The 21,082-nt window shown below is 40.6% G+C and overlaps 1 protein-coding gene across 1 annotated transcript; it reads right to left on the bottom strand.

Annotated features, from left to right (window-relative positions):
• Positions 1 to 723: 723 nt before the first annotated feature.
• MTFMT (mitochondrial methionyl-tRNA formyltransferase) lies at positions 724 to 20,993 on the bottom strand. The gene is made up of 9 exons (XM_040643109.1): positions 20,736 to 20,993; positions 18,481 to 18,690; positions 16,462 to 16,584; positions 14,683 to 14,785; positions 13,467 to 13,542; positions 9,283 to 9,374; positions 3,964 to 4,042; positions 3,019 to 3,101; positions 724 to 1,152 (listed from the first exon to the last, which is right to left on the bottom strand). The coding sequence occupies exons 1-9, from the start codon at positions 20,954 to 20,956 to the stop codon at positions 955 to 957; spliced, it is 1,185 nt and encodes a 394-aa protein (XP_040499043.1). The 5' UTR covers positions 20,957 to 20,993; the 3' UTR covers positions 724 to 954.
• Between the last annotated feature and the right edge of the window lie 89 nt (positions 20,994 to 21,082).

Below are 21,082 nucleotides of genomic sequence, written 5' to 3'. Positions count from 1 at the left end.
AAAGGCTGGTAACACAGCAAGTGTTCAGTGAATAGGATGGATGTCTATACAACCTGGTTTGCCTGAGAGTCCTAGTTTATGCCTGTTGTCCAGGAGTAATTATTATACGTGCTTCCTTTACTCATGACTGTGCTAATTTAGACGACCAGTTACATGATCGTCCTATCAATAAATGTGGAATGGATGAAGTAATGAACGGAAAGAGATTTTTACTGATAGATCTAGGCAGGAAGAGCTGATATGTAAAGATTTTTAAAAATTCAACACCTGGCCTTTCCTGCCCCAGAAGTGCTTGACTCTCTTGGAGACAGAGATGAGTTTGCACAGACCAGATGCTCAATAACCTTTATGGCACAATTAAGTTGAAAAATGTTAGCATGTTCCTACACTAAGAAAACCTAGGTGTAAAATACTATAGTGCAGATTCATGTGACAGAGATGATTAAATATTATGTCTGTTTACTACTTTATGAGAACTAGAGGGTAGATAAATTTAAAGAGCTGACTTTATTGCTTGTTGAAAATCAGAAATGTAGATTAAATACTGCTGAAATGACAGCATCATCAATGGGGACATATGATCTAAAAAATTTCATAGATGCACTTTTTTTTAAAGAACCTCTATTCAGTAGGGGTGAGTGTGTGTGTGTGTGTGCGTGTGTGTACTAGTTACTAGTTAGCTGCATTTGTTTTTAGGGAAAGATAAAATCTCCTTGAGTTTCACATTATAAATAAAAATTTTATTTAGGGATCTTTTTGTTATTCAAATAGAAAAAGCGGTTTTTAACTACTGTTAAACAAAAACTGGGAAGTGAGGTAATTCATCTTTTTGACAATAATCTTCTTTCTTTTCCCTCCAACAGTGTCATCTTTGATAGTCAAGGTAATTCCTTGTAAATAAGGCTTTTAATAAATTACAAATCTGCAGTAGGTTCTTGTCCATCTACTTCCTAACTACTTAATGCACTGTTGCATAGCAACACTTTTTTTCCCCTGCTTCTTCTTTGTTGGAAGTCTGAGAGTCTGAAATCTGCACTGGCTTGGCTGAGCCTGGGAGTCGTTCTGGTACCAAGGGTGCAGGTACCCATTGTAGAAATCAGGAGCTGTTAGTGTTTTCTTCAGCATCACTGACCGGACACCAATCCAGCCATCCTAAGGGCAAAAGACACACAGTGAGCAGGCAGTGGTGGCGAAACTGGTGGTCAATTTTAGCTTATACAACTTTTATCATGAAAACAAACCTACAGACCTTTACCAAACACCTAGCTGCAGATAGCACTGTACTAAGTAACACATATGATTCTTTGACTCTAAGTTTATTACTGAGTGATAACAAATGTACAGACCTGTATAAATTAAACTTATTTAAACATAAAGGGGGCAGAATAAAGCAGCGGTGTCCTATTGGCATGGTACTTCAGTTTTCAGAATATGGCCATGTATCTTATTATGACTGGTCATCAAAAATAGAACCGCTCTAAAAGTAGACAGATCCAGTATTATCCCCAGAGAAAATTGATTTTAGAAGAGAAAACATGCGCAGAGAGGTGAGCGATTTGTCCGAGGTGACATAACTGGTGGGACTTAAACTATGTGTTCAGACAACCCCAGCTTCTTCTATGAGAGCAAACACATGCACCCCACCCTGTTCAAGAACAAGCTGAAGAAAGATGAAGACAGGCCTGATGTGGGAGCTCTGTATCTACACTCTGTGTAGGTCAGCTCACCCTATCACACACTTTACACACGGCCCCTTGAGCACGAAACATCGCACATAAACACCATATGAAGGAAAATATCAGGAAATGGAAGAAATGTGGAACATTTCTCAGGCCACTGTCGTAAAATAATAATGGTTCTAAAGTCATTTAAATAGGTTAAGACATCTCCTCTTTAAGCCGAGATGCCCTTCAACAGATGACTGGATTAAGAAGTTGTGGTCCATATATACAATGGAATATTACTCAGCAATCAGAAAGAACGAGTTCTCAACATTTGCTACAATATGGACGGCACTGGAGGAGATGATGCTAAGTGAAATAAGTCAAGCAGAGAAAGACAACTATCATATGATTTCTCTCATCTATGGAACATAAGAACTAGAATGATCAGTAGGGGAAGAAAGGGATAAAGAAAGGGGGGTAATCAGAAGGGGGAATGAAACATGAGAGACTATGGACTATGAGAAACAAACTGAAGGCCTCAGAGGGGAGGGGGGTGGGGGAATGGGATAGACCGGTGATGGGTAGTAAGGAGGGCACATATTGCATGGTGCACTGGGTGTTATACACAACTAATGAATCATCGAGCCTTACATCGAAAACCGGGGATGTACTGTATGGTGACTAACATAATATAATAAAAAATCATTATTAAAAAAAATAATAATAAAAATAAAACCAAAAATGAAAAAAAAAAAAAAGACATCTCCTCTTTAACCACTCTCAAACGGTAAAAGCAAGTAGGATACCTGCACTGTAGCAGTGCAGCTAGATACCCTGCTATGGCCATCTTCTGCGATCACCACGTTAACAAGAGGAGTTGCTAGTTAAACAAGACTTGTTAGGGGCGCCTGGGTGGCACAGCGGTTAAGCGTCTGCCTTCGGCTCAGGGCGTGATCCCGGCATTATGGGATCAAGCCCCACATCAGGCTCCTCCGCTATGAGCCTGCTTCTTCCTCTCCCACTCCCCCTGCTTGTGTTCCCTCTCTCGCTGGCTGTCTCTATCTCTGTCGAATAAATTTAAAAAAAAAAAAAAAACAAGACTTGTTAGTTATTAACAAGAATTTGTTAATTAAATTGGACTACTGAGAATATACAAGTTTCTTTTAAGAAAGCACCAAAGTTACTGAATCTTCTTTCAGTAATAATGCCTTGGTAAAACTTCATCACTTTCAAAAATTAAGAAAATTAAACTGTCCTTATTGGCTCAATCTGATAAGGTTGAGTGAAGTTTAACTAAAAATGATAAACTGTAGACTCAGTAAAACGCGTACAGTTTAAAACTAAAGGAATGTACCTTGCAACAAACCAGCAGTATTTGTGACTTTTTGTGGTATATTACTGATCCTGGAAAAACAGGTTGTCCTCTTAATTTTGGATCTAAAGAATTGGGGGGGGGGAGGGAAGAGAGGGATATGAGAGTTAATAATTATGTGACTTCATGGTGCTTAAAAATCAAAAAACATCCCAGGAGGCAGTACTAATACTGGAGGGCATACCTGCTGATGCCCGGACTCTGCTTACGATGGAGCCATGGTGCTCTGTGTGCATCTCAAACCCAAAGGGAAGCTTTCCATACACATAGGAACTTACCAGTCCTTTACCCAAACTCCTTTACCAAAGATCAACCTAAAAATGTCGAATCTAGAACTTTTGACCATTTGGGGGAAGTAACTACCTACCAGTGGAGAGGTATACAAGAAGCTTAGGATCTAAGCTGGCCCTTCCATCCGTGACCCAACAAATCCCAATTCTTAGATTCCTGGGGAACTCCGACTCCCTCTGAGCTGACCAACTCCCTCTGTGGCTCCCACTCCTTCAGTCCACCATATTGGGAGGGCACTGATGGGCCTCAGAATGGACTACATCATGAGATGCTACACCCTGGCCTAGGATTCTTGCTGAGATGTGCAGGGATTTTCATTACTATGTTCAGCAGAATGAAACTGACCAAGTCATTCTGCACTCCCTGAAATCCTCAGTGTAGGACACTACAGAGCTTAAAATGGGTTAGCAACAGTGCTTTGCCTACTTCCCACATTCTTAGGATGACTGAATGAAAAAATACATGTGAACGGACACTGCAAAGAATAAGACAATGAGTGGAAAGTATTATCATTACTGAACTGACATAAACTAAAAGCATCCTTCTTTTTAATAAATGTGACCTATGGTGACACATTTTCAAATAGAGTATACATAATGAAAACATTTTCCAGATCAGCTACTCAAAAGTTAGTACCAGTGAGGACTGAACTATTAACTTCTACCAAATCCAGAAGTTTAATGGTATTATCCATCCAGAGAGTCTGCAACGGAATCTGCAAAGAAAATTAAAGAACGTATGATAATGGAATACACTCAACCCCCAAACCCTTTTCTTTTCTTTTTTTTTTTTTTTAAGATTTTATTTATTTATTTGACAGAGATAGACAGCCAGCGAGAGAAGGAACACAAGCAGGGGGAGTTGGAGAGGAAGAAGCAGGCTCACAGCGGAGGAGCCTGATGTGGGGCTCGATCCCATAATGCCGGGATCACGCCCTGAGCCGAAGGCAGACGCCCAACCGCTGTGCCACCCAGGCGCCCCCCCAAACCCTTTTCAACTATTATTTTGCCTTAATTTGGTCTGACTTCTCTCCCAGTCACAGAAGAATTGGGAACTGAGTCTCTAAATCTTATGAAACAGAACACAGATGTGACCCTCTACGTCAGTCTCCAAAATTGATAAGGTCGTAAACACTATTTTAAAAATCAATGTTCGTATCTTTATTAATATTTCTAATTTAAATTTATGCTCATTCTAAAAAATACAAGCACTACAACAATTATGTTAAAAAATTTATAAAGTAGGGGTGCCTGGCTAGCTCAGTCAGAGGAGCTTGTGACTCTCGAACTTGGGGTTGTGAGTTTGAGTCCCGTGTTGGGTGTAAAGATACTTTAATAAAACTTAAAAAAAAGTTTAAAAAAATTTAGAACTTGGGGCGCCTGGGTGGCACAGCGGTTAAGCGTCTTCCTTCGGCTCAGGGCGTGATCCCGGCGTTCTGGGATCGAGCCCCACATCAGGCTCCTCCGCTATGAGCCTGCTTCTTCCTCTCCCACTCCCCTGCTTGTGTTCCCTCTCTCGCTGTCTCTGTCTCTGTCGAATAAATAAATAAAATCTTTAAAAAAAAAAAAAATTTAGAACTTATTCTGTATTCCCATCCCCAGAAGTAACCACTGTTAACAATCTGATGTGTATATCCTTGTATTTTTTTTCTGCAAATATTACAATAATCTAGAACGTACTCTTACAAGGAACTTTTTTCCTAACAATGAAGCACAGACAACTTTCATCAGTGCGTGCATATCTGTGGCACAGGACTCCCATTTTGACTGTACCGTAATTTATGCAAACAATAACTTTATGATGGACGTTTCAATTATTTTCAATTTCTTGCTACTATTAATAGCAATGTTGCCCAGTGTATGAACTTTTAATCTTGGGTAATTTTTTTCCTGTGCATAATTTTTTATTTTTATGGAGTAATAATAGCCAGTTTTTCCTCTCATGGATCTAGCAGTTCACGTCAAGCTTAAAAAGGACTATTAGACATTAAGATTATTTAATGTTAAGATTATTAAATGTTATAAAATAATTCAACTGTGCTTTTCCCTCAGTTCTTTGTGGTTTTGCTCTTTTACACTTAAATGCTTGATCCGTCTAGATTTTATTTTGACTTTCAAAGGCAGGATTTAAGGGCCTCCCCCTCTAATAGCTAACCAGTTCGGTTGTCCCAACCCTATGTACTGGGCAATCCATCTGACCCTTCCCCATAATGTGAAATGCCACTTTCGTCACATTTTGATTTCAGACTAATTAAAATTAACATGTTACCAGGAAGTAAGTTCTCTCAAATTCCTGAAGTAAATACATTTATTTTCAGACTGTAGCTCAATCTTCTATTTCATAGACAAGGAAAGTGAGGCCCAGAGAAATGCAGCTTTTTTCCCAAGTTTAGACATAGGTAGAGCCTAGGACCAGAATCCAGGTTTTCTCATTCTCAGCTCAATGCTCTCTTTATGGCCTCCCCTAAAAAGGACATTTGATTTTCAGAAGAGTTAGATTGTTTCAAAGATTTGAACTTGACATCAAAAAATTAAATAAATTTGAAGAAAAGTTCATAGATGTTCACGGTCTTACATAAGACATGTTTGGTACAATATCCTCTTCTATAATTTGCTGGCTTATTTTTCTTTCCCCTGCTTCTAGTAAAAGCTATGAAACAATTTTTACATGTGTAACTTCTTTCTCTTAAAGAACTCAAAATACTTTCGAAACATGCTGACTAGAGAAAGGTTTCCATTTACTGAGAGTTATAAATATGCCAGGCATATAGTTCTTGTTCGGAATATACACTCCTTGTTCTTGAGGAGGGTAAAGCTCATCCTCACCTTATCATCAGCACTGCAGAAAGGAAAGGGATGCTAAGAATAGGGTCATTTCACTATCACCATCATTACTGTCAAAATCATAGGTTTGCATGGATTTAATTCACAAGGTTTATCTCCTTTGATCTTGGCAGTTGTGGACATGGTCATTAACCCTGTTTTAGACGTAAAAATGCAGAAACCCAGAGAAGATACGAGTTTTGCTCTTGGTTAGTAAACAGCAGCTCTAGGAATCAAATTTCACTTTCTGGCTCCTAAGTCCTCATTCTGTTAGAGCACAGGCTTTTTCTCAGTGGAGAAGAAAGGTGAATTGCAGAAGATAAGGATCATTATATGGTAATGTAACTGTGTTTAACTTTTTTAAGATTTTATTTTTAAGTAATCTCTACACCCAACATGTGGCTTGAACTCACAACCCCAAGATCAAGAGTTGCACACTCAACAGACTGAACCAGCCAGGCACCTGTGTTAAACTTTGAGGAACTGTCCAACTATTTTTCCACAGCAGCGGCACCAGTCTGCATTCCCCCCAACAATGTATGAGGGTTCCAAATTTCTCCGCATCCTTGTCAACACTTGTTATTGTCTGTTTTTTTTTTTAATTAGAGCAATCCTAGTGGGTGTGAAGCAGTATCTCTGTACAGTTTTGATTTGCATTTCCCTAATGACTAATGAAAGTGATCATCTTTTCATGTGTTTAGTGGCCATTTATAGATCTTCTTGGAAGAAATATCTATTCAGATGCTTTGCCGATTTTCTAATCACATTTGTCTTTTGTTGTAGAGTTGTAAGAGATCCTTACACATTCTGGATACTAGACTATTACCAGATATATGATCTACAAATATTTTCTTCCATTCTATTGGCTGTCTCTTCATATTCTTGATAGTGTTCTTTGAAGCCCCAACAGTTTTTAATTTTCGAGTCTAACTTCTGTAGTTTTCGTTTGGTTGCTTAGGCTGTAGGCAACCTATCTAAGAGCCATCTAAGAATGATTCCAGTTCATGAAGATTTACCCCTATGTTTTCTTCCAAGAATCTTATCATTTTAGCTCTTAATTTAGGTCTCTGATTGATTTGGAGTTTGTGAGGTAGGAATCCAAATTTATTTCTTTTAATTGCAGATATCCGGTTGTCCAAGCACCATGTGTTAAAAAGACTATTCTTTCCCTATCAAACTATGTTCGTACCCTTATCAAAAACTGATTGAGCATAAACTTGAAGGTTTATTTCTGGGCTCTCAATTCTATTCCACTGAGAAATAGGTCTACCCTTATGTCAGTATCCCATTGTCTTCATTACTGTAGCTTTGTAGTAAGTTTTGAAATTAGGAACGGTGAGTTCTTTGTCGTTCTTTTTCAAGATTTTTTGGCTATTCTGGGTCTCTTGGGATTCCATATGAATTTTAGGATCACCTTGTCAATTTCTGTAAAGACGTCAACTGGGATTTTTATAGGAATTGGGTTGAATCTGTGGATCAATTTGGGGAACAGTGTTATTAAGTCTTCCACCCCATGAACAATTAGGTCTTCTTTACTGCTTATTGGCTCTAAAAGTTTCCTTTGGATTCTTTATGATTTTCTGTATATAAGATCATGTCATCTGCACATAGATTTTTACTTATTCCTTTGCAGTCTGATTCTGTATTGTTTCTTTTTTCAGGTGATACCCACATGTGAGGTTGTGACCCCCACTGAAGAACCTGGCAGGCTAGATATTCAGTGGCAGGTCTCCATCTTAATGTTAATAACAGGTGACCCATTAAAAACCCCACGCTTGGTAGGCCCCAAGTTCAACCAATGCAAGAGGCTATCAAAATGAAGGGGAAAAAACCCAATACATTTGTCAAAGAACTGAGAATTTAACTCAGGTTTTTTAATAAGTATTTTTTTAATTTTTAAAAAAGATTTTAAGTAATCTCTACACCCTCAATGTGGGGCTTGAACTTACAACCCTGAGATCAAGAGTCATATACTCCACCGACTGAGCCAGCCAGGCGCCCCAGATATTTTAATAGGTACTTAATAAATACTATATGTATAAACATTTAATAAATAAGTTACAGTTACAACTCCATTTTGTGTACCACCTGTAGAAACTGAGGATTTAAGAATTCAGTTGTAAAAAATTGGCTATGGGCAGAAAGACATACTGGAAAAAGCACTGGATTAGGTGTTAGGGGATTTAGGTTCATTATTTTGTAATGGGGCACCCTGAAGTTCACTGCTTCACTTTCATTCCTCTCATCTATGAAATGGGTAATAAAACTTGGTTATGGGAAACTGCAATATATATATATATTTTTATTTATTTTATTTATATATGAAATATATATTTATTTTATATATATATAAAATATATATTTATTTTATTTATTATATATATATATATTTTTTTTTAAATGCTTGGTGAATTCTAAGGCCCATATAAAAACTTGAAGTTTAAAGAATACTTAAAAAACGAATTTCATATACACAAAAGAACTTTTGAAAGCAAGTACTCAAACGTATTTGTACACCAATGTTCACAGCAGCATTATTCACAATAGCCAAAAGGGGGAAACAACCAAACCTCTGCTGACTGATGAATGGATACACAAAGTGTGGTATATACACATACAATGGAATATTTTTCTGACTTAAAAAGGAACGACATTCTGATACATGGTACAGCAAAGATGAACCTTAAAGACATTATGCTAATGATGAAATAAGCCAGACACAAAAAGACAAAGATTGTATGATTCCACTTATATGAAGTACCTAGAATAAGCAAATTCTAAGACACAAAAAGTAGGACAGTGGTTACCAGGGACTGTGGGAAGGGGGTTGGGGGATTTATTGTTCGGTGGGTACAGAGTTTCAGTTTGGGATGATGAAAAAGTTCTGGAGATGGATAGTGGCAATGGTTGTACAATGATATGAATGTACTGAATGCTACTGATTTATGCACTTAAAAACTGTTAAAATGGGAAATTTATGTATATTTTATCAGATTAAAAGTTTTAAGAATAAAATGAATTTCAGGATTCTTAGGTTTGGTTTGAAATTCATTCCTAAATAAAAATATTTTGAAAATAAATTACACATGCACACAGACAATTAGGTAAAACTGCAATCTGACTTCCAACTTACTATAGTTCCAATGGCACGATGAAGTCTGATTATTTGCTCTGAAGTTTGTTCCTCCCATTTTATACAGCTGGTACCAGCAGAAATCTTAGGGGCTACAAGATAAAGCCAAGAGCAAGAATAAATATCAGGTTTGACATCCATGAACTGGTAACTATATTTTTTAAAGATTTTATTTATTTATTTGAGAGAGAGTAAGAGAGAGAGAGAGCACAGGCAGGGGGAGGGGCAGAGAGACAGGGAAAAGCAGGCTCCTCTCTAAGCAGGGAGCCTGATGTGGGGCTCCACCCCAGGACCTTGGGATCATGACCTGAGCGGAAGGCAGACGCTTAACAGACTGAGCCACCCAGGCGCCCTTGAACTGGTAACTACGGATGCTGAATGATACAAGAGAACCTGTATTATTTTCTCAACTTTTGTGTATGTTTGAAATTTTCCATAATATAAAGTAAAAATAAATCAATCATACAAATAGTAAAAGAAAAATGGCTGAATTTCTTTATAACCTGGGAGTAGAAAAAGCCCTTCTAACAATGACTCAAAATCCAGAGGCAATTAAAGAAAAGAATGACAAGGATGACTACATAAAAATAAGCTTTTAAAAGACAAAAAGAAAGCTCATAAATCAAATCTAAAAACAAATGATGGGGGCGCCTGGCTGGCTCAGTTGGTAGAGCATGTGACTCTCAATCTTGGGTTTGTAAGTTCAAGCCCCATGTTGAGTGTAGAGATTACTTAAAAAACAACACAACAACAACAACAAAAACCTGAAAGTATTTGTAATTTTATCACAATACTTTGGATCTATTTATAACAAATATAAAATGTGTAATTACATGTTAATCTAAACTATGTATCTATGCAATATTAATATAATAATATTATATCCAGGACTACTTTATATCTATTACGTAGATTTATTTATAACTATCATATAAAGTACTCCTAAAAACTGCGAAGAAAAAGATCAAAAATGTGATAGAAAAATGGGCAAAAGATATAATGTTCCTTCCCGGAAAAAAGAAATATAAGTAGTCTTTAAACATACAAAAAGATCTTCGACCTCACTCACAGGAGTAATGTAAATTAAAACTACTCCAAGATGCAATTTCTTGACTATTTGATTTGGAAGTAACATATGCTTCAAGTTATTTATAACGGCATTATTTGAAACAGCAAGTATGGGAACCATCAAAATGTCCATCAACAGGGGATCTGTTGAATAAATGATGATACAGCCCCGCAAGTGAGAACGATGCTGCCATAAAAAGGAACAAGGAAAATCTCTAACTGATAGGAAAGGATTTCCAGGGTACACTGTTAAGTAAAAACAAAAAAACCCCAAAAAACAAAAAACAAAAAAAACCCAACCAAAAAACCTGAAGACCAAAGGTACAAAATAGTATATAGTTTATGCCACCTTTTGTGAAAGAATGAAGGAAAAATCAATTTAAAAATATGTGGTATTTGCTTATTTTGAGAAAAGGAAACAACTGGAAAGCTAAATCAGAAACTCATAAAAATTACTCATACACAGAGGGAGGGAAATAGGGAGCAGCAGCTAGGGATGGAAGTGAGACTCTCTGAGTATACTTTCTCAGACAGCTTAAATTTTTTAATCATGCAAATGTTTTATAGGATTCAAAAAATAAAATTTAATCATAAAGAGAAAAGCAACTCTGAAAATTGAATACAAACTGAAACAAATAAACCTATCTATATATCAAACGAGGTAACAAAACCACATGGAAAAAATAATCATCTCCAGTAAGTTTTGCACACAGTACTCTGATTGCACACTCTGAGGATATATTCTATGGACAAAAAAAAAAAAACTGCAGAGAAATATGAAATATTACTCAAAAATTTTACTGTTCATAGTAGCACCGGTGTTGTAATTTTGAAACTATTTAATGCCTAGCAATTAAATAAATAGGTCAGTATGAACTTTTGAAAAGATATTCAGTTTACAAGGAAATATAAGAAAAACCCTGAAATTCAAAATTCGAATAAGGGGGTGTCTGGGTGGCTCAGTTGGTTGAGCATCTGACCCTTGATTTCAGCTCAGGTCATGATTTCAGAGTTGTGGGATTGAGCCCCCACACTGGGCTCCATGCTCAGCATGGAGTCTGCTTGTCCCTCTCCCTCTGCTCCTCCACCTGCTCTCTCTCTCAAATAAAAATCATAAATAAATAAAATTTGAATCAGTAACGGTATGAATTCAAATATTATTTTAAAAATATAATGCCTCACCTTGTCCACTGACACAATGCTGTGCCAGATGATTTCTAAATACCACCCTCCCCCACACTAAAACAAACAAGGGAGAGATGGCTGATTCCAACATGGGACAGAGAATTCATAAGGTGAATCTGGGACATCTTATAAAAGAAAGCAAGGCAGGATTCAAAAACTAGTTGATGTCGGGGCGCCTGGGTGACTCAGTCAGTTAAGTGTCTCCCTTTGGCTCAGGTCATGATCTCAGGGTCCTGGGATCGAGCCCCACATCAGTCTCCTTGCTCAGCTGGGACCCTGCTTCTCCCTTTCCCTCTGCCTGATGCTCCCTCTGCTTGTGCTCTCTCTGTCAAGTAAGTAAATAAAATAAAATTAAAAAAGGATATACCCAGAGAAGTGTCACCTCTCTCTCATCCAAAGCTCTAGTCTTCAGATGTCACATCAGTGAGCCCTAAAACCAGGCTGCATCAAGGCTGGTGAAGTCCAGTTTGATCACTTGGTTGAGTCCAGTGTAAAGATTTGTTTTTCTCTTTGCAGTTGGCTGTGGGGCAATGCTTTGGCACCATGCAAACATCCTGTTCTCTAACAACCTTTCACATAATGATTTTGGCATGCGTTGGTATTTCTTCCCTCAATGAATTATTTCATTAGGGATTGCAAAATGGTGATTTTTCCCATTCCTTTTACCTTTAATATTTGGCATTATTCTGTAAAGAAGAGCTTTTCCTCATTAATTGAAGATGAATCTTTGTTCATCCTAAAATGGCAGGATCAATGCTTAATTCTTTCTCTACCAATTTTTAGAGTAAGAAGCTGGTGCCATAATCACCTCCAATTATGGTGGCAAATGAGTTTTTTAAATTATGATTTGACTCATGGATTTTCACTTACAGTTAATTACATTTATAATTCTTTGTGCTGCTCAAGTCATCCCAAATTTGGCCAGTGGGAGCCCCCTAAAGTTGGGTCCTGCATCCTTTTGACAACGTCAACAAACTGAAACAAATACCACCGGGATACAGCCTCATCTATGAAATACTCTTTCCAAAAACTTCAAGCCTTTAGAATTTCCAATTCACAAGAAATACAAAGGCTAGAAAAACAAGTTACACAACACTGGAATGAAACAAATAACTAACCTATTGTCTTCAAAAAGTCAATGACACGGAGATAGGAAAAATGGAGGAATTACTGTAGATTAAAGAGACATACCATCTAATTATAATTAGATACTAGTTTGAAAAACTATACAGCTAGGAAATAAGTTTTTGGACAATTAGGAGTATTTACATACTGAATATCAGATGCTATTAGGGAACTATTCATTTCACTTAAGAGATGCATGCTGAAGTATTTAGGAATGAAAAATTATGATGCACACTTTCAAAGGATTAAGCAGAAATTTTAAAATATATACTAAATAAACACATATACAGAGAAAGAAAATATGACCAAATATTACTAATTGCGGAGTCTGGGTTAAATAGGTCACCTTTTTTTTTTCTTAAAGATTTATTTATCTTAGAGAGATCGCGGGAGGGACAAAGGGAGAGGAAGAGAGAGTCTAAAGCAGACTCCCCACTGAGTGCAGAACCTGACGGGGTTCAATCGCACGACGCTGAGATCACCACCTGAGCCCAAACCAAGAGTCAGATACTTAATCGACTGGGCCACCCAGGTGCCCTCGTATTCATCATCTTTTAACTTACCTCTGTGTTTGGTACTTTTCAATATAAAGAATAGGGAAAAAATTCCCAATCCTTCGAGAGACTGCATGTTAAGAGGGAAGGGGAGACCATACCAGCCATTCTTTGGAAAGGGACATACAAGTGGGCACTCGTTCTTTAGCCAAAATCAAGGGCAATGTGCCAGGAAAGTCAGAGCGTTCAGGTGTTATTCTGACAGACAAAAAGCTTGTGAAGGAGGTAAGGGTCTCTGCAGCCTTCACTCACCATGTGTCACTCCCTCAGCTGGCTGCTGCCTTCCATTGCTCAAACTCTCAGGCAAATTTTTCAAAACCGAAATAAGCTTGAAAAAAGGGGAGAGCAACATATTCAAGATGAAAAGAACAAAAGCAGAAATACATTATCATTCAGTACCATGACATTATCGAGAGCTCTGAAGGAGCTGCGTGGCAGGGTAGGGCGGTAAACTGCCTTAAGCTGTGACCACACAGGTCTCCTCAATGGAGTCTCAGAGGAGATGCTGCTCTCTGCAGAGGACAGAGCAATGATGTGCTTCCAGAAGCTGAGCTTGGCTGGCTTTGCAACCCTTTCTTGTCAGGACAGGGTGTGCTCAGGAATCCACACTCTAACTCCTAGGAGGGAAGGCAGTGGAGACTCAAAGAAGGAGAATGTACTCTGGAGTCACACAGTTCTGGGTTCAAATCCCAATACTACCACCTACTCGTGTGTCATTGTGGAAAAGTTATTAGACTTGTGTGGCCTTCAGTGTCATCATCCTTAAACACTGGTGACAGTAACGGCTACCTCAAAGTTTGTTTTTTGGGAAGGTTAAAAAAAAAAAAAGTCTGCAGAGGATCCAGAACAGCCCTGGCCCATGAGCCAGTGCTTGAAAACTGACAACCACTATTACAATATGGTTTCTGAGGTGAGTGCCTAGATTAGGAAGCACCACCTAGATAGCTGGGGAAAAACCATCCTCTACAGAAAAGTAACTAGTTCATAAAATCACTGATTTGATCAGTAAGCGCTCACTCAGCCCGACTGTGTGCAGATTCAAGCTACACAAAGTCAGCAGTCAGCAGAACTCCAGCGCGTGCGGCGGCGACGACCGCAGCGCAGGCACAGAAGCGAGAGGCAGGCAGGGTCACCGAGGCAATGGCTGTTGGTCAGTCCGCCAGGGGCGCCGGGTGAGTCTGGGAACTGGAGGGTGAAACTGGGAAGGGGTGTCTCAAGGCCTTACTGGAATGGGGGGGGGGGCACAGAAGCTCCCGTGTCTCCGGAGAGCGTTTATTAAGTACCCTCTCTGTACATTTCCCAAAGATTTACATGCGAAATGCCAGCCTCGATTTTAGGAAGCAGGGATAGAAATCACTTAAAAGAAACAAAAAGCTGAAAATGACACATCCCAGAAGTGTTCTTGCACCACCGACAGTTCAGAGACCTAGTACATGAGGACAGAGCAGGGGGCGTGAGAGAACCGTACCATGTCGGCCCCCAGTCTTGACAGCACTGCCTCCAGCTCCTTGGCGGTGCTCTTAGGCGGCACAGGAACCGTTTCCTGCTTGAGGATTGGGCCAACGTCAAACCTACCAAAAATCAAAAGCAAATAACAACATTTCTTCAGATCAATAGGTTTATCGACATGAGTGTTTACATACCACAAGGATAGTCTAACCCTGGCTGTGGATTTGACTGGGAGCCATTAGCAAAAGAGAAACGTCAGTTTGAAAGAAGGGAAAGCAAAATCTGGCCTGTACTCAGATTTTAAATCAATTTTTTCCTAAAGGAGAAAAGTATGAAGTTGCATATCATTTAATTACCGTTGCAAATAATTCCACCTTTAGTAATAAATAGCATTTAAAAAGTTTCTATTTATACAATGAAGACACGGAGCAAAAAATTTATTTTCCAAGGAAGTACCATTAAGAAATTCATAATGATTTCTTTCTATATTTCCTTTCTCAAAGGACTAGAGTTTTGCCTGGATTATAATCACTGGTGATTATAAGCAAGTACAAGTGTATCTGCATTCCCACAGTCTTATGTTTTACATCAAGCTCCATAAATACTGGCTATCAGCTTTCATTAGAAATATGCTTTATTTTAAATACTTAACTGTGTAGTTGTTAATCCTATTTTTAACCTATGCGCTTTAATAAAATGCTTACTATGGAACACGCACAAAACATCCACAAACATCCCCAAAAAACAGACAGAATAGTCTCCTGAATCCCCAAATAACATCACCCAGCGTTTAGAATTGTCAAAGTTTTGCAACTCATTTCATCTGCCCCTCTCATTTTCTGAAGTAAATTAAAGCAAATCCCAGGTATGCGGTTGTTCTTGTGAAATTGTGAATTGTTTTCTACAGGGACATTAGGTGATGACAGATAGAGGCTTAATATAATCCTGCTTTAGACTACAGTAGAATAAAAAAAATTAAATGTTTAAGACAATTATATTACACATTGGGGGCGCCTGGGTAGCGCAGTGGTTAAGCGTCTGCCTTCGGCTCAGGGCGTGATCCCAGTGTTCTGGGTTCGAGCCCCACATCAGGCTCCTCCACTAAGAGCCTGCTTCTTCCTCTCCCACTCCCCCTGCTTGTGTTCCCTCTCCCGCTGTCTGTCTCTGTCAAATAAATAAATAAAATCTTTAAAAAAAAATTATATTACACATTGGCATACAATGTGGTCTTAATCAGGTTCCCCCCAATTTTTTTTTTTTAAAGATTTTATTTATTTAATTGACAGAGATAGAGACAGACAGTGAGAGAGGGAACACAAGCAGGGGGAGTGGGAGAGGAAGAAGCAGGCTCATAGCGGAAGAGCCTGATGTGGGGCTCGATCCCATAACGCCAGGATCACGCCCTGAGCTGAAGGCAGATGCTTAACCGCTGTGCCACCCAGGCGCCCCCCAAAATTTTTTGACCACGGAAACCAAGGCCAGCAGAACCAAGATTCATTAAAACTCACATCCAAAAATCCATCTTTCATTTACACAAGGTTTTTTATAGAAATCCAGCTGTTAATAATATAATTTCAATTAACAAGTTAAACATTTCACAAGGACTTAGAGAGACACTACATAACCACAAACTGCATATATTTTATATCAGAAACCAGGACAAGACAGAAAGGAAAGGCACTCCGGGGTTCGAGGAATTAGTGAGCCCCATCCATTCATCCACTTCCACGTCCCCTCCAAACAGACTGACATCAACATTCAAAACCACAAAGTCTCAAGAAAAGAAAATATCGTCTACCTGTTAGGTCTAATTTGCATAATCGTCACTCCAGTAACTGTGTCTCCGTGAAGCACGGTATGGATTATAGGGGCTGGACCACGCCACCTCGGGAGGCAACTGGGATGGACATTCAAGACGCCACTGAGGCAGAAAAGGCAGAGATGAGTGTGCAAGCGGACTTTACCATTTAGTTCCTGCTACCTAAACAAATATGCGACTTTTCAGCATTATGCTTCCCCAGAAAGTCTGAAAAACAAGAGTTGAATGTAGTCTTATACCACCTGTAAAGGGAGCCAGAGATTAAGTTTACTCTCTTACCATAAGAGACCAATGAAACTCAATTAAAAACAGAAAAAGGACAACTATTCACTGTCCCAAAGATGTCCCACAACCGTCTGTGATGTCTGGGAGTTTTTAAAGATTTTACTTTTAAAGTAATCTCAACACCCAACATGGGGCTCAAACCCACAACCCTGAGATCAAGAGTCACACGCTCTACTGACTGAGCCAGCCAGGCATCCCTGGGAGTTTCTAAATAAAAGCAAAAAATACCTTTTATATTGTAGGAGAAGAAACACTCAAACCCTCCTGTGCGTCTCATGGACAATGTGAATATTTTAGTTTAGTCCAATTACCCTGTTTCGTTTAGTTTGCACACAGAACGCCTAAAACAAGTTTCTTGAATCCCCATCCAATGAGCCATTCACCTTCCCTGTTCATCCCAACACACCTATTGCCCAGAGATGAGCGATGTAAATCACTTACTAGGTAAGGTGATTAGTTTGATGATGGATCCACTGCAGGAATATGCACTTGGGAGTGCGTGTATACGAGTCTTATATTCGAAATTCCACTGTTCAGACCCGTCTCATTCACCCAACAAATATTTACTGAGCACAGCCCGTATTCTGAGTGCTGGGCATACAAGCAACACTGAGCCAAAGGAGGGAAAATCCTGCCCTCAGGGGGCTCACATGCTAAAAGCGGGAGATAAGCAATATAAAAATGTGTAAAAAGTTTGCCAGACGGTTCTAAGGGCTGTGGAGGAAAGTAAAGCAGAGAAGGCGTAGGAGTGCTGGGTGGGAGATGACAGTTATCATAGGGGTCACAGAAAGTTTTACCAATAAGGAGACACTTGAACAAAGCAGTGAGGAGGTAAGGGAATACGCCATATTGCAGACAGTCCAGGCAGAGGGAACAGTAAGTATGTTGAAGAAGGTAAATGTTCAGCAAGTTCAAGGAACAGCAGAGAGGCCAGTGTGGTTCGACTGGAGCGAACCTGAGGAGTAACATGAGATGAGGCCAGAGAGCCAAACCCGGAAGGCAGATTGTTATAGGCCCTGTAAGGACTTTGATGACTTCTGAATGAGATGGAAAAACAGAGAATTTTGAGCAGTGACATGAGTCAACCTCTGCTTTAAAAGGATCACTTTGGCTGCTGGGTTGGTAAGACTGAGAAGGCCAAGGACAGCAGACAAGGGGGGGAGGGTGGCGGACTGCAGAACAATAGGTAAACTCTATCTAGAATTCAAAGGCAGAGCCAATAGGATTTCCTGATGGACTGGATGTGTGGTGTGAGAGAAGGAATCGCGAGCCACTGAAAGGTTTTGAGTCTGAACAACCAGAAAGGTGGAGTTGCCACTTACGGAGATGAAGATGTGGGGAGGAGCAGGTTTTGGGCAAAAGTTCAAGAATGTAGGTTAGGACATCTTAAATGTAAGGCGCCTATCAGACACCCAAGCCAAAGTGTGGAGGAGGCGGTGGGTGTCAGGGGCCTGGAGTTCGGGGAGAGATGTGAACTGGAGGGACCCATCTGGGAACGGTCAGCGTCTATATGGAATTTAAAGGAGGGGGGTGAGAGCCCACAGACCAAGAGCAACACACATTTCAACAATTCATGGCACTAACAAATTTTTTTCTCTTAAGAGGAAATAGTAATGAAAGCAGAATTAGAATTCAAATCAGAGCATTTTAACAACAGGCCCATATATAAAGACCAAGGGCTCTATACTGTATTCCCTTAAAAAAAAAACTTACTAGGGAAATTTAAGAATAAGAGCCTCACTCAAAAGTCGGCCAAATGAAGCTACCACTCCAACGTCGTACTCTCCGGATCCCACATCTGGCCACTCATACACTGGGAGCTGAGACTGGACAGCGTACTGCTTCACCGGCAGTCCTTTTGGGGATGGGGAGGGCACTGTGACCACCTCCAACTTTTCGATTAACTCTTCCTCTTTGTTTTCCCTAAGTTGGAAAGATTGAAAGAAAATGTGTGTTAGGACAATGACTCAAAGCTAAACTGCTTCACGTACTTCCACAGGACTCTAACGGTTAAATTCATGAAACATTTGCAGATAATTGAGTAAAACTAATACAACTGAGAGACTGAGTTTTTGTTTTTTATTTAATTTTAATTATTTCTAATTTAAAGAGTCACATGTGGCTAATGGCTACTGTTTGGATAGCATGGTTCTAGAAATTTCCTGTGCATACAGAAACATATGGTACAGAGGTTTTACACAAATAGGATATTGTATATACTGTTCTGCATTTTGTTTTTTCCCCTCTTAACAATACTATATTACTATTATGTGAGTCTTTTTAAAAAGTGGGTTAAATATACATTTGCTTGTATATCCAGCAAACATTTCTAGAATAAGAAACTGAAAACAGTGGCTGTCTCTGAAGAGAGGAACGGAAAATGGGAGATAGAGGTGGAAGGAACTGATTGTTCACTGTATATCCTTTGAAGCTTTTGAATTTTTACCACAACCATGTGTTAGTCAAACAATAAATATTTTATTTATTTATTTTTAAAGATTTTATTAGACAGAGAGAAAGAGCAAACACGTGGGGCAAGCAACGAGGAAGGGCAGAGGGAGAGGGAGCAGCACACTCCCTGCTGAGCAGAGAGCCTTCAGGGCTCAATCCCAGCACCCTGAGATCAGGACCTGAGCCCAAGGCAGAAGCTTCACCAGCTGAGCCACCCAGGTGCCCCTTGATCCAATAAATACATTAAAAAAAAAAAAACCCAAAATATATCCCATGGACATCATTCCATAGCAGTACATGTAGTACTACCTCTTTCTTTTTACAAACTGTTGCATCGTTGTCCAGTGCCCAGGGGGTGTTAGTTTATTTACCCGGTATTGCATCATGTGTTGAGTTAGGAGAAAAGGAGTGTATAGGAGGGCCCTAAAGACAAAGCACAGGAGTAATGAGGCTGCTAAGCGAAGCATCGGCAGAAACACACGCCATGGGATTCCGGAGACAATCTAGGGAAAGCAACGTGTGGACAGTACATCATGGAAGGTGTGCAAAAGGAACGTGTGTGAAGGGAGCATTTCAAGGTGTGTGCGCGGAGCAGAATGGTGGAGGGAGAAATATGATTTGAGGGGATTGATGGGGATGTCAATAGGAGAGGCTGCTGTGAAGAATCTGTAGGGAGGACTTGATGGAGATGACAAATGAGCGTTGAGGGTGCATCAGGAGAAAACGCTGTGGGAAAATAACAAATGGGAGGATGGGGGAAGGCAGGCAGAGCAGTATAGTTGGGTCGAGCCAGGCAGAGCAGTATAGTTGGGTCGAGCCACGATATAGCACGGACTTTCAGAACAGGATGGACCTCAATTTTCTTCCCCCAGTAAATGGCATTTGTTAAATCGTAGAAATACTAAATATATACCTAAGAGTTCTGATTTATAAATTTATTCAGTTAAGAATAGTTCGTTTTTGGACTGTGTCCTCATTTCAGCCCCAGAAAGCTGGGTCCCGTTGTATACAGGAAGGAGATGGGGAGCGGAGAAGTGAGACATGGGTGTGCACTGTGCCTGGTAAGAAGCCCAAAGGACTGGAGGGTACAAATGAATGAACAGGAGGTAGAAGGAGGTAGTGGGAAGGGGAGGACTTCGAAGTCAGACCCTGTTTCAAGGCCCGACCTGCTCAGCTGATGACCTTGGGCAATCGCTTAACCTCTCAGAGCTCCGGTTCCCTACACACAAATGGGGCAAGAAGGTGGTGGCAGAGGACAGAGGTGATGTATGCAAAGCGACTAGTGCCGGCTTCGCACTGCGGGGTGCCCGGTAGCGCTTGGAGAACAGAGACAGAACCCGGAGCGGGAGTGTAGACCAGAGGAACCCGACGGGCGCCCGGAGACGCCGAACACTGGGCCCAGATCCTTCCGGCCCTGCTGCTTTCCCTGACGAGGAGTGCAAACCCTTGAGGCCGGCCGCAGAGGCTCGGCATCCGCACCTTCGGCAGCCCGGCCCCCCAAGTCCCGGCCCCGGTACCTGGCGGCGTGCAGCGCCCGCAGCGTCTCGCGGGCGAAATGGTCTGTGCCGAAGAAGAGCACCCGCCAGGGCGGCTTCTCGCGGACTCGGACGGCCCGGCCATCCTCCCCGCCAGGGGACCCGCCGAGCCCGGCCAGCGCTCGCCACTGGGGGATCGGCCTACCGCTCGGACCGCCACCCACGGGCCTGGGCCCCCAGCAGCGCCGAACCAGCACCCTCATCGCCTCCGGGGGCGGCCTATCCTGCGCAGGCGCGTCAGGGTAGAAGGGGGGTGCGCGTGCTCGGCCGGAGGGGCGGGGCCGGGGAAGGAGCTGGTGGGCGGGGTCGGCTAGGGACTGGAGGCGTGG

Source organism: Ursus maritimus, unplaced genomic scaffold (assembly GCF_017311325.1).
Source record: "Ursus maritimus isolate PB19 unplaced genomic scaffold, ASM1731132v1 scaffold_27, whole genome shotgun sequence".
NCBI lineage: Eukaryota > Metazoa > Chordata > Mammalia > Carnivora > Ursidae > Ursus > Ursus maritimus.
The sequence above is the reverse complement of the archived record's forward strand: the minus strand, read 5'-3'. Positions and strand labels throughout refer to the sequence as shown.